This window comes from Cynara cardunculus (assembly GCF_001531365.2).
Source record: "Cynara cardunculus var. scolymus isolate 2C chromosome LG 16, CcrdV1, whole genome shotgun sequence".
Taxonomy (NCBI): domain Eukaryota; kingdom Viridiplantae; phylum Streptophyta; class Magnoliopsida; order Asterales; family Asteraceae; genus Cynara; species Cynara cardunculus.
In genome coordinates, this window is record NC_037543.1 from 5,097,078 (window position 1) to 5,111,214 (window position 14,137).

At 35.1% G+C, this 14,137-nt stretch overlaps 2 protein-coding genes across 5 annotated transcripts; both read right to left on the reverse strand.

Annotated features, from left to right (window-relative positions):
• Positions 1-290: 290 nt before the first annotated feature.
• On the reverse strand, positions 291-1,358 carry LOC112529626 (putative receptor-like protein kinase At5g39000). Its single transcript, XM_025140953.1, has one exon. It carries the CDS (start codon positions 1,356-1,358, stop codon positions 291-293), a length of 1,068 nt encoding a protein of 355 aa, XP_024996721.1.
• A 4,405-nt stretch (positions 1,359-5,763) lies between these two features.
• Positions 5,764-11,751, reverse strand: LOC112529408 (ubiquitin-like-specific protease ESD4). Of its 4 annotated transcripts, none has more exons than XM_025140679.1 (10): positions 11,389-11,751; positions 10,756-11,139; positions 10,593-10,672; positions 10,386-10,479; positions 10,203-10,301; positions 7,999-8,091; positions 7,797-7,916; positions 7,204-7,307; positions 6,896-6,968; positions 5,764-6,227 (listed from the first exon to the last, which is right to left on the reverse strand). In XM_025140679.1, the coding sequence occupies exons 1-10, from the start codon at positions 11,581-11,583 to the stop codon at positions 6,165-6,167; spliced, it is 1,305 nt and encodes a 434-aa protein (XP_024996447.1). In that variant the 5' UTR covers positions 11,584-11,751; the 3' UTR covers positions 5,764-6,164. The 4 variants fall into 4 exon arrangements, with proteins under 4 accessions (XP_024996447.1, XP_024996446.1, XP_024996448.1 ...); XM_025140678.1 differs by having other exon boundaries at positions 10,756-11,283; XM_025140680.1 differs by having other exon boundaries at positions 10,756-11,287; positions 11,389-11,472.
• Positions 11,752-14,137: the final 2,386 nt, after the last annotated feature.

The following is a 14,137-nucleotide window of genomic DNA, read 5'->3' on the forward strand; positions in this document are numbered from 1 at the left end:
GTTAATAGACAGAAACAAACTGTCATAAAACTGTTACTCCACAATAACTAACTGCACTATTTATTTTCTGAAATTATAACTTATAAAATTAACAGATATGGCCTACCCATCTCCTCCTGTGTCAAATCACATACAAATCATCCTTAAATTAAACACCCAACAACAGAAACTATGATTTCAAGAGTCAAGATAATTGACATCAGATTATGAGGACCTTCATACCCTCTATACATCTTTCCTAGTCCTACACATCATATCCCAAGAGCCCAAGACTACATACAATTAGCAACTTATAGAAATTGTCTAATTACCTGTTTCCCTTTGGAGAGAAGCATTTCTGGTTCCTCTTTGGGTATGTAGATGAGGGGAGGTACTTCACTTCTTCCAGAGAAGCAGGTCTGGTCCCTATTCATATCTTCATGGTCTCTCTGTTGTTCATAAGTCACCTGTCGTTCAAGTGCAATCTCAAGTTCATTCACAACATGAGCCGTCATTGGCCGTCCTTCAAGGGATTCGTGCAAACATAGATATGCAATGTCTGAAAACGTTTCCAAAGAACTTTGATCCATTTGCTGCAACATATCTTGAAAGATAATCTCATCTAGTTTCTTCTCTTTGTAGCTATCTTTCCACGTATGTACTAGAGTCTGATATCGAGAATCAATGAATTCAAAGCATAATCTCCCACATAATACTTCAAATAACACCACGCCAAAAGAGTATACGTCGGACTCTTTTGTTAGCAAACCCATCTCCAGATACAACGGATCTAGGTACCCAAGGGTACCAACCATATTAGAGATAACAATTGTGTGAGGTTGATTAGCAGGGCTTATTCTTGATAGCCCGACATCAGAAACTTTAGCATTCCAATTCTCATCCAATAGGATGTTGGAGCTTTTGATATCGCGATGCAGAACTCTTTGTTGTGTCCCCTTGGGATCATGAAGATAGCTTAGTCCCCTTGCAGCACCAAGGCATATCCTAAGACGTTGCATCCATGTGAGAGCAGTGTCACTTAAATGGCGATCGAGGCTTCCACGAGATGCATACTCGTACACAAGGATCTTCTCACCACCCTCGTCACAATATCCTAGGAGAGATACGAGATTTTCATGTGTGTAACGGGAAAGCATCGTGATCTCTTTCCAGAACTCGGAGTTTCCTTGCCCATATTTGCTGTCAAGACGCTTAAAAGCAGCCATGCTTGTCCCTTTAGAGTGAGAGATTGTTCCTTTGTACACCTTCCCGAATCCACCTCTTCCGATTAAGTTGTTGTCACCAAAGTTATCGGTGGCTGATTTGATTTCTTCCAGTTGGATTACAAGATGTTTGAACTCATTGAAGAAGATGGCCATGATCAAATGATATGAGAAAAGGGAAATGAAGTGTTGCAAGCAATTTCAAGTGCAGAAGTAGAAAGGAGATGGTAATGTAGCTCATGAAATTGGGACCAGATGCCCAAAGTCGACCTTTTGATGTCGTGATCATATAATTACGTAAACAATTTGAGAGTGGGTATCACGTCTTTATATTTGACCAAGACATTTGTTGTCGTTAACGTGTTGAATCGTCTAAGATTAATTTATAAAGCCAATATTTTGTTTTGTTTCAAATACTATAACATTCTGAAAACTCTTTATTAAAATTTATATGTATAGTACATATAAAACATAGCAATTTTTCGATTACCGACAATCTCAACCGGCCCGGCCCCACATGGAAACCGTCTCCAAAGGTACCAATGTCGGGGGTATTTTTTGGCTCATTCAGCGGTAGAGGCTAGCGGGGCTTTGGGGTCGAACGTAGGACCTGTGTTTCGGACAACCTGCTACTCTGTTAACATCTGTAATGATTTAGGGAGGATGAAGATTCGTAGATAAAGTAATTAGAGGAAGAGTTCCTTCAATGACGCAGTTTACCACATTTGCATCTTTGTGTAACGGTTTGTAGGATTGATTCATGGTCCATTGACGTGGACCGTGATATATATAAAACACACAGTTGTGTTTGAGCAATTAGGTTCCCACTTAGGAGAAGAATTATCTAAATCTACATTCGGCCACTACAACAAAACTGGATTTATATGACACCCCGTCACCTCCAATCTCTAAACGTCCCAATAAACCGCTTTATACGACTTAACTTATAGGACCAATATATAAAGCGTTTATCTAAAGGTGTTGTAATAAGTTTATGTGACGCTTTTGGACGTCTTAACAAGTTGTTTAGGACATTTGTTTTTATAGGACAGTTTTTCAAATAGTGTCATATAAAGTTGTTAATAGGACGATTTATATTAAAGTTGTCTTAAAAAACTTTTTACGACGTCAATAAACGTCATATAAACTTATTACAAATTTATTTTTTTGGTCCTAAAAACTAAGTCTTATAAAAATGTCTATTAGGACGCTTAGAAATTGGAAATGTCCTATAAACCCGATTTTGTTGTGGTGTGCTTAAACATATTTGTATGAGTAAACTATAATTTTGGTCAATTTCTATATTTCAATAAGTACGGTTTTATTTCATCCGAATACATCAATTCGACCCAATTCGTCTTGGTTTTTGAGTGTGTGCATCAATGTGTGTGTATATATATATATACACTATATTATAAAGCATTTGACAAAAACTCTTAAAAACCATTTTTTATGCATGAAGTACTGTATATTGATGCATATTACTTAAAATTCAATATTACAAGTAAATTATGCATAAGTACAACTTATTAGAGGTCCATGTTTGAATTCGTATAACTAACTGCGGATAAACATAATCAAATAGAGGATAAACATCTCATTTTAAAATATAAAAAATCTAAAATATAATTAAGATAATTATCGAGTTCTAACAGAATCATTATCTTTATAAAAAATTTATTGTTAAGCCAAAAACAAATTACTTCACTATTTGACCTAAAATAAATTATAATTAAAAAATGAATTAAATAAATTATATCGATATATTTTTTAAAAAATTTATGATGTCTTCAAATTTATTTTTATTTAAAGGTAAAAACATTATCTTTCTTGAAATTATATAAATCGTATTATATCAACAAAGACAAAAAAATAAAACAAAACAGAGTACTTTCTAGTCTATATATATATATATATATATATATATATATATATATACATGAATGTGTGTGTGAATCTATATAGATAGGTTGTCTGTATGTGCACCTTGTTTCTTGTATGTGTGTGCAGTGTGTGTATGTATGTTGCAGGTCTGGAGGTTGGGTATGGGACGAACTCGTCATGGCAGAAAGCTTCGGTCTTGATGTCTTCACAGGTAAGGAAGGTTAGAGAATAAAGGTAGGGTCTCGATGTTGGTTGGTGATGGAGGGGGATGTCCGAGAAGACCACCGGAGTGGATTTGGGTCTCGATGGGTTTGTTTTTTTTTTTTTATTATTAATTAACCTGGATATTCAACCCGTTATGTGAGCCGACTAATCTCAGGACGACCACCTGCTTTGCAGATAGCCCGGAGTTACCGCATTTGAACCTCCCTGGTCAGAAGGGGATTTTTATTTCTCCTTAGATTTGAACCTGAGACCTCCAGGTACTTTTTACCTTTAGAGTCAAGCTTAAACCAATTAGCCACCACCCTTATGATTGTCTCGATGGGTTTATTTGTGTGTGTGTATATATACATATATAACATAAAATAATTTAATGTAATATTTTGTAATTTATTTGAAGGAAAAAAACAAGAAAAGGAAGAAAATGCCCTTCAACTAACGGAGTGACTAACAAAGTTAGATGCATAGACCAAATCTAAAGCAATATGTAAACCAGAGGGACCAAAATTGTAGTTTACTCTATTTATGTATTCGGAAATGAAAAGAATTTGATCCAAATGGTTTCATGCATGAAAAAGAAGTAAAGAAATATTTTAAAAAGTGGTTAAAAGGTGGTAACCAATATATATGTGATGAGAAATTAAGGTAACGTTTACCAAACATTTATCCGATAAGCATTTATCGAGAAAATTCAATACTATTATTTATTATCGGGTAATATTTTAGTCAATAAAAACGGCTTTTTATGCAACAATTTATCCAGTAAGAGCTGACTGTGGTTAAGAGTCATTGCCCTCACTTACCGGGTAAGACTCTCGGTCCTTGCCTCGTTCTTACCAGGTAAGATTTTTGGTCCTTATCATATTCATCTGATAAGGTAATATAACTTGGTAAGTGTTTACCCAAGTAAGCATTTGGTAGACGTCCCCTAAATCTAAGCCAAGAAGATCATACATTTCCAAGAGAACAAATCAAAAAAAATCCATACAAATTATTTGAAACGCGAAAGATTTATTAACCGTCCAAACTGTCACCATAACTTCGAATCGTTTTTTGACATAGTGGCATGGTGGTCTTGAAAAAAAGTACTCAAAATTGATCGAGGTTTCTATTTGCCTCGAGAATTACTTGGATAACTATGTCAAGATACACAATCAGTAGAAAATGTACTTTCCTACATTAACGACGATATAACCAGTATAGAGAGAAGCCAATATTCCACAACTCCACCAACAACACAAGTTTACTTTGTGTCTAACTTGCCAATACTGAAGCATGAGATGCCGATTATTACTACAAGTTTTATATAATTTTATTTACCGACCGGTCCAACTGGTTGCTCATTACAATTATTTTATCTAGAACCAGTTAAAAGCCCGGTCGGTTAACCTTTTTGCCCATCTGTAAATTAAGCTAGTTCCGTTTTAAAATACGTCAAACCAAAAATGCTAGTTTGGCAAATATAATGTTTTAAGCCAACAAAACCGTTCACATCGTACCAAAATCGATAAACAACTCAAACCAGGGTTAAAATAACTATTTGGTTGGTTTTCCATCAAGTCCTATATGAATAAAACTACATATATGAATTAACCTGTCTGTATAAGTTAAAAAAGTTTTTGTTTGGAAATGTATTTTTATAAATAGAAGAAACGTGTTTTTTTAATTAGAAAAGGTAGGTCTGAAATAACGTAATTTTCCCCCACATGCTTATTGAATAAGCTACATTATATATCTTAAGCTACTACAGAACAGTCGTATATAATCGACCGAATAAGTTGTTATTGTAAAATACAAGGGTTATTATGTACTGAACCTCATTTATATGGGCTAAAAAGTAACTTCTGTGCAATTTATCGTTTCTGACCAGAAACGTTTAACGACATTGGCTAAACTTGCCACATCCAGAAACGCTATTGTTCAAGGACTATTGAAACAACATTTAAATCTAAGACCAAAAGTGCAATTACCGAAACTTGGACTCCGTTTTCGCCAATAGTTGAAAACAGGCTTCGCTTCCAAACTCAGTTTTGGCCAAAATACTTTTACCAAATGACACCATAATACCACGAATCGGTTGATTACTTTTGTAAGTTAAAACGCACCCAAAATAGCCCCTACGTGGGGTTTTTCATCAAACCCAAACCAACCACCTTCCATGGTTGTGGTCGATGGCCTTCAGTCTTCAGTAAGGTCCAAATCTACAACAAATCGACTTTGAACCTTGTTATCATTAGTAACACATCAAAACTTACCCCCAATCATGAACTATACTCGAACCCATAGGTCATCCATTCAAGTCTGTCCAAGGCTACTAAAGATTTCTCTGACTTATATCTTTAGGGCCCCCATGGGACCCACCAAAACGTTTTAACCTTTGAACCCTTGATCCCCTTTCGTTTTTCGAAATCACTTATCTCATAGAAATGAGTATCACATGAATAACGGAGATTAACGCATAAAGAGACCACAAGAGGTCTCATATCTTACACAGGCACAAAGATATCTCCTGATTACAATTGTGGAATGTGGAGATCTATAATCTTTATATGAATAAAACCAGAAATATATATTATATACTAAGAACTAAAAAACAACTAAAAATAAAAGACAAACAAGCCCTTCATGGAGAAGTTCGGCTTCCTATTCTAATGACTGGCATTCCCAGTATAAAACTCAAAAGCTCTAACTACAAAAAGAGCAGCAATTTCTGACCTGATTGTGAAACACTTGGTTGATATGGGAAATGACCCGTCCGTCCAAAATATGGATCAACATGTTTCAGGAATATGGGTAGAAACTTATCCAATCCAATAATTGTCGGTTAGAGACCATACTTGGAATACATCATGGATTTCAGTCCGCTTTCAATCTCAATATCTCCTTGGCAGTCCTCAATCTAAAATATGGCATATGCTCCTACAAGAAAACATCAACAAATTTTAGATATTCAAAAACCCAACTCTTGTAAAAGGATGCACTTTACACACACACACACACACACACATATATATATATATATATATATATATATAATATTGTGACATGTGACATCACCAAAATAAGTAAGCTGAAGTACCCCATATGTGTTTCAGAAAGACTTCAGTTCAAGCATACCGACTGTTTGTAGAACGTTGATGTAGATTTTTTGTTAAGCTTTCAGTTCAATTCTTTCCACAAGAAGGTTTAAAGCAGAACCATAAACCACACCCGAAAAGATACAATTTTGATGGGTGTAAGTAATTTGTTTTCTTCAACATTTCTAAATTAGGATAATGTGGCAACAATCTATTTTACAGAGAGTTCAAATTTTCTACTACCGCCCCCACAATTATTGCTAATTTGACAATACATGGAATTTGGGAAAAGAAGTGAATTCAACGACTACTTCACTACTTGTGTTTTACACGGATGAGGGGATAAGGAAAACAGTAGATACGGAAAATAGTAAGGTCCCAAAAACAAATCCTACGTAAAATTAGAGTGTAAAGATAAATAAGCAATTGCAAAAAATAATTTTCTAAAATGTGCATCCATGGAGACGAAACTACCCTCACAAAGAATAAAGCTGCTATGTAATATCCTACCTGATTGAAACAGAGACCTATGTCTCTGCTATAGAAGTCTGCATATTTGATCATGAACATGCCACAGTCAAACCTGCCCAGAAACATAATAATGATCAAAAGGTCATTAAGCAAAAAAGGAAAACATTTTGTATGGACTTTTGAACATGTAGAGTAGATGCATTAGGCCTATATGAGTATCTTATTCTGTTCAGTTATCAAAAAAATTTGGCAGGAAAAATGTTCAGAAACCTTCAAATAATATAATCTTTCTTTTTTAGTTAAGCATTGGAACATAATGACTTGAAGGAAGTCGATAGTATACACACCCATTCTCTTGATTAGGAAGGTCGGTGACAAATTCTTGATCCCAAGAAGTAACATCAATGTCTTTCCCAGTCTTATCTTTCACTTCATCCGTGACGTACTTGGCCTGGAGACATAAGCAATGCATAAGCTTCATTCACAACATAGAGAGCTATGAAACATGCATGCATATATAAACTACTCTGCATCATGTAAACCTTCTTAAATTGGTAAAAGAACATTTTCGCACATGCAAATAAATTAACATCACGAACATACTAAGACTGTTTGGCGAACTAGTTGTTGGCTGATAAGATAGTCGTGTTCGATAAAAACTAGACCTAAAAGGACATGTTACAAATTTAATTAGAAACATACAAGGGGCATAATTGGAAAAGGTGGAAATAGCTAACCAAACAGGGTTTCTCAGTAAGCCCAAATAAGCTAGTTTCCAAGCATGCAAGGAAAGTAGTACTGTATTAAACCGAACAAAGATCCAAGACGTATAAGTGGACTTTCACTTCCAACAGAAAGAAAAGAAAAGATTTTCCGGTATTTCACACTAATAAATACATAAAAAAAATTGTTCTGAGACAAGACGTGTAAGCGTACATACCAACACTCTCAATACTTTTTTGTCAGCTCCTCTAAGTGAGTCGAGATACTGGAACTTTCCCTCTTTTTTGTTGATAACAGCCAAACACCAGTGTATTTCTTTGTGGATGGGGACAAATATCTGCTTATAGCTAACATTAGCACACCCGGAAAAAAAAGCAACAAAGCAATTAGTAAAAATAGCAAGTCAATTAAAAATTTACCTTGTCACACTCAAGAAGACCGTATCCCAACTTTTTCTGGGTAGTCCATCTTCTAACTGACTTATAATCATAGCCAGTCCTTCCACTTGCCAACTGCCGAACAAAAAATATAATCATAAATGTCAGGTGTTACCGGAATAAATACCCACAAACCATGGCAAAGTTATACAAACAAGGTAGAGAAGATTTTTCTACCACCCTCAGATCCCAAAAAGATGATACAAGGCGAAAGAGATTAAAGTATGTTAATCAACACAATGAGCTTCCAATATAGATGATCCCCTCCATATATTTATGTAGCGTATGCTTGCAACTTGACAAAAATAATATATCTGAGTTTGTTATGAGTACCACAAGATAGGATGGTTTTGCAATTACATGTAATACTAGTTTTCAGCTTTTGCATTAGCCACCTCTATCATTTTCTTTCTCTACCCCCTAAACATGATACCAATCGATCCCAAGTCTAAATAAAATGGGTTCCTGAAGATAAAGAATTGAAGATTTTTGATGGATCCCTTGTGCACGTTTATCATGACTCATGAGAAATGACTATTTAACCATTTGAAGCAAAGCACACAAATATAACAAAATGATAATTTTGAGACAATCCGTTTTTACTGAAAAGTAGGCATGTTCTGAACTTTTGGAATAAAAAAGGTTGTGCTTCTTTTAGCGTAACCAAATTAATAGTTTGCTTAACATAAACATGTTAAAGTTGATATAGTTTCATAATCTATATGTTCATATTAATGGTTGTAGATACTGAAAAGGTTGTGCTCTGTTTAGCATAAACAAAGTAATGCCATATAATAAGTTGAAGTAGAGGTTTCACTTTGGTGCTCAGACACCATAGTCAAATGTGCTCTAATTTGATAGAAATAGAACAATAAATGTAACTCAAGTTAAGCATTTTCATTCATGTAATGGACTTCAGGATTGAAATTGGATGTGCATACCTTAATCAAAAATTGGATCAGACTAAAAAAGGAAATAGATAGAGATTGTTCAATCACAAACTGTGTCTTCTGTCATCTTTGAATTGTTAAAAATGATTTCATGTTGTGGGTGCTTACAGAATAATGTCTGACTGGAGAATGGAGATATTTTCCAGTGCAAATTAAGCAAAGTTTAAATTGAATTGAGATTTAAAAGAAAACATTTATGTTCAGATGTGCACATCTTTTGATGTCTGAAGTAGAGAATAAACGTTTTAAATCAATCCACATAGTTCAGAAGGAGAATAATGGTTACTAGTTTTACATGCCTTAGTTTTCTTTAGTCCTACCAAATTCATTCACTTGCCCTTAAACCATTTGTTTTCACCTAAAAACTAACATTATTTAAGGACTTCCTGTGTTCTGTATATCTTTCTCTATATGATTAACTTTGTACCCTACACCCTCAATGAGAAACAAGTCCAACTCTAAAAGATCAAACCTAGGGGCTGATGTTGACACTGCGAGAGCAAGACAAAAGCCAGGGGAGCAAATGGGATTAAACACCTAGTAATCCTAGACATAAACGACAGAAAAATTACTACATACTACAACTATGAAGAATAATGAAGTCTGGAAGGAAAATGGAAGTTCCAGTTACAATTTGTTTGCTTGTAACAATCACGAGTCCACAACTAATGTATGCAACTCATTTAGAATGAAGGGTTTTAGAAGGGGCAGTCTAGGAAAAAATTCTTAGTCATTGTACTCATGGAAAATCAGAGTGACATTATTAGAATTTAGCAAGCACGGAGTCCTAACATGATCTGCCTTATTTTATTGGAACTAAAGTTCATAACATAATGAAGCAATATTCACCAGACAGATCCTCAATTCTGAATTTGAAGCAATCCAGATGTGTGGGAGAATAGCAATTAATCAGCAATGTCAAAAGATTTAAAGAAATGGTAAACTTACATCTAAAACTTCAAAAGGAAATGAAGATATGCAAGAATTTACCGAGTAAAAAAACAAGTGAGTTGGTAATTCTTCTGACAAACTTGACTTACAAGAGACACAATATGTCAAATAAATGTCTAATGCAATGGAGGTTGCCATCTTATGGTTAAGTAGTAATGCTAATCAAGATACACCCCCTCTTAGCTGAACACCTGTGATGCAGCCTTTTTATCTTAAGATATAGATATGACAACATGGCCAAATCAACAAATAAGAAAAGATAGAAAAGTTATGGGATTAACCAACCTTCTTGTAGAAAAATGTGTTGAAGAAATGACATTTCAAAAACTTTTTTGGCTCCCTATTTTCCCTCTCTTTCAGTAACTCAAGATAAACGTTGATGACCTGCAATAAGGACATAGTAGTGTAAGCTTGCATATGTATGATGTTAATTTTAATTCATATATAAAATTTGAAATTGACAATCACCTCATCGTTTAACCATGCCCGAGGTCTCAAACACTGCAGAACTTCCCCTGTGATTGTAATATTTGATTTTTCGTGTGTGACCAAGATCTTCCTCCTATAAATTCAGAGATCCATTTATCAACAAATCAGATGGCAAAACAAGTAAAGTAACCGATATGCAAGTGGTATACTAAATATACAAATATAAACACAAACATCAAAATATACCGATAAGAATTAGACAGTGCATTATCAACCATTTCCTCTTCGTCCTCCGTAAGAGGCATGAAAGGAGCTTCTGTTACATCCTGAAAATAAAGCAAGTTGATATGAAACATCCAATGAATATGTAAAGCTAACTTCCAACGGACATGGAGCACAAACTGTATACCTCCTTTTTCTTAGCAGGATGAGATTGCATCAACAAAGCTCGCTTTGTTTCATATAGCTCGATACTAAAACTTAATCTCCTCAGCCGAGGGTCACGTTTTTCAGCAGATTCCTGATGCAACTTCTTATGCACAGGCAAACCCCTGTCTACATCAAAAACCTTAGACTCCCTGTTCAGCGACAACAATTCCAACATCTTTCCATTTGTCAACTCAGATACCACCTCGGAAGAAGTAGAGGGCGCCTTCTGATCCAATTCCCTATACTTGGCTGCTATTTCTTGTGCCTCCCCTGACCTATGGATATCCTCTTTCTCATCTTCCACCATTTCAACCTCCTCAATACTTGAACTCCCTGAAGCAGCCTTGTCATCCTTAACGGTCCCCTGGTTATCAACATCAATCACCTCAACTACATCCATCTCTTCTTCAAACACAACATGCCTGCAGCTACCAATTGCAGATTCCTTTGCGAGAGTGTATTTTGAAAACAGATCTTTATCCATACCGTCACCAGGAAAATCGGAGTTCTGTCTATTAATTATACTAGGACTATTATTACCCCGTTTCAAGTTACCATTAAATCCACTAACAACTCTACAAGGAGCATGAATTTCTCTGGCAATCGGTGTTACCTGCTGAGGATAAAGACTGAGCCTTGAAACCGAACTTCTTGAAGTCTTCGTTGGAGTTGGAGCTTTACAAGACGAAGATGATGGTGATGGTTTGAGTTTCTTCGCAACGTAAAGAAGATTATAACCGGATCCAGATGGTGGTGAGGGTTGAAATTCTGCGGCACGCTTATTGCGATTACTCGTTAATGCACCCATCCGAACCGGAAAACGCAGCGATCTAGGGTTTTCTGCAAACCCTAGAAAGAAAATCTGTGAAGCAATTGTGTGTCAGATTGTCAGCATACAAAAGGGAACACATTGAACATATAAAACCCTAGAACGAGAGAGGGAGAAAGGATTCTGAATTTGGGGGTAACGTTTCGATTTCAGCTGTGTGGGTTTTTGGAAAAAAATGTGTTCTTTTCTTGAAATATTATAGTCAGTCATCAATTATAAATTTACACTTTTGGTAATTATATAGAGTAAATTACAGATTTAATCCCCATAGTTATATAAAATTATGGATTAGGTCCCCCAAACGAAATAATTACATACACAATCATTATGGCATCATGAGAATCGAGTATTCTCAAATGGTGAATTATGGTTGAGTTATAGTTGTTTCACATTGGTGAAGAGTTAAAAGATTTGAATAAAGTGAAGTATATAAGAAATGTGGATTGGATGTCTTTGTATCAAATCAAGGGGTTTGTCTCATAGGATTGTCTTATTTTGGATAATCCTTTTTGATATCTATAACCACGGTTGGAATCAAAATCAAACAAATGTTATTATATATATATATATATATATATATGTGTGTGTGTATGTGTGTGTGTATATATATATATATATATGTGTGTGTGTGTGTGTGTGTGTATATATTGGGGTATTGAGATGACACCATGAAAATTGAGTATTCTTAAATGATGAATTGTGGTTGAGTTTTATTGTCCCACATTTATGAAGAGTCGAAATATTTGAACACAGGGAAGTGTATAAAAAGGTGGATGACTCTTTTTGAAATCTATAATCGTGGTTGGAATCAAAACCAATCAAATGATAAAAATTATAGTGCAGAACTAAAAGTGAAACCAAGTATGATGACTTGGCAACAGGAGGTTTGAATATTTCTCAAATCTTGAAATAAGATTGACTTTCATCATCTCATATTGGTGAAAAGATGATAGTTTGGAAGAAGATGATGGATGATTTGTAATCTATAACCATGGTTGAAATCAAAACCAACCAATTAGTAAAATTATATGGCAAAATGAATGCAAATGATACATTTTTTTCTTAATAGGAGTTGTGGTTACTGCAGTACTTATAATAAAAAACGTAGTTTAAGTATATATTATCTCACTTATAAATATACATAGAATGAAAGTATTGACTTAATGATGTGCTTTGATTTGATTTTAGTATTCTCCAAATCTTACGGTGTTGGGCCAAGCGTTATAAATATAAATACGATCAAAAGTTTCCAGACACATTGCATTTTCACTCAGGTAAGTGAATATCAAGTCACATTATCTTATTGTATGAATATGTAATGAACCAAAAATCTTACCCAGTAAGAACGAGACAAATACCAAGAGTCTTATTCGGTAAGTGGGGGCGACAACTCTTACCATGGTAAGCGCTTACGGGGTAAATTATTGTATACGATATCGTTTTGATGTACTACAATCTTACCCAATTAATTAAAATTATAGTGTTAAATTTTACCGATAAGCGTTTACCGGGTAAGTGTTTGGTAAACGGCCTCTAACATCTCCTTTGTGCACTTGCAATTCAATTACTTGGAACATTCATTTCGATTCTGTAATCTCTCCTTTTATCATTTGATCAACAAATTAATTATGGCCTTCTTCTTTGATGGCTTTCAACATCTTAAAATCCAACGGGAAGATATAAAATCAACTTTCATGACGACAACTTAATCAGAAGTGGTGGATTCGGGAAGGTGTACAAAGGAACAATCACTCACTCTAAGGAGCGAAGCATGGTCGCATGGGCAAAAAAAAACTCTGAGTTCTGGAGGGAGATCATGATGCTTTCCCGTTACACACATAAAAATCTCATATGTCTCCTTGGATAGTGTGACGGGGATGCTGAGAAGACCCTTATGTACGAGTATGCATCTCGTGGAAGCCTTGATCGCCATTTAAGTGACGCGACGCTCATGTGGATGCAACGTCTCAGAATATGCCTTGCGTCTGCAAGGGGACTAAGTTATCTTCATGATCCCAAAGGGACACAACATAGAGTTTTGCACTGCGATATAAAAAGCTTAACATCTTACGGGATGAGAATTGGAATGCTGAGGTTTCTGACTTTGGGCTCTCGAAAATATGCCCTGCTAATCAGCAACACACATTTCTTGTATGTAATGTTGTAGGTACCTTTAGGTATTGTAATCGCCTATATATGGAGATGGATTGCTAACAACAGAGTCAGATGTATACTCTTTTGGCGTGGTCTTGTTTGAAGTATTATGTGGGAGATTATGCTATGAATATAACAATTGTCGGTATCAGATTCTAGTACGTATGTGGATAAAAAGTTACAAACAGAAGAAATTAAATGAAATTATCTTTCAAGATCTGTTGCAACAAATGGATCCGAGTTCTAACTTATATCAGGAATTTCACAGGTTCTACAACCTGACCCTATATATAACAATTACCACTACAACAAATTGGGTTTTTAGGTTACCACAAATATCTAAGTGTCATGTTTTATATGATTTAAGTTTATGGGACCA

Bases quoted from the DNA above. Each gene is read 5' to 3' on its own strand.
- LOC112529408 (XM_025140677.1), bottom strand. From the start codon at position 11,583: ATGGGTGCATTAACGAGTAATCGCAATAAGCGTGCCGCAGAATTTCAA. The intron at 10,673-10,755 runs GTATACAGTTTG...CTTTATTTTCAG, and splicing joins ATCCTGCTAAGAAAAAGGAG to GATGTAACAGAAGCTCCTTT. The intron at 7,917-7,998 runs GTAAATTTTTAA...AGCTATAAGCAG, and splicing joins GTCTTCTTGAGTGTGACAAG to ATATTTGTCCCCATCCACAA.
- LOC112529626 (XM_025140953.1), bottom strand. From the start codon at position 1,358: ATGGCCATCTTCTTCAATGAGTTCAAACATCTTGTAATCCAACTGGAA.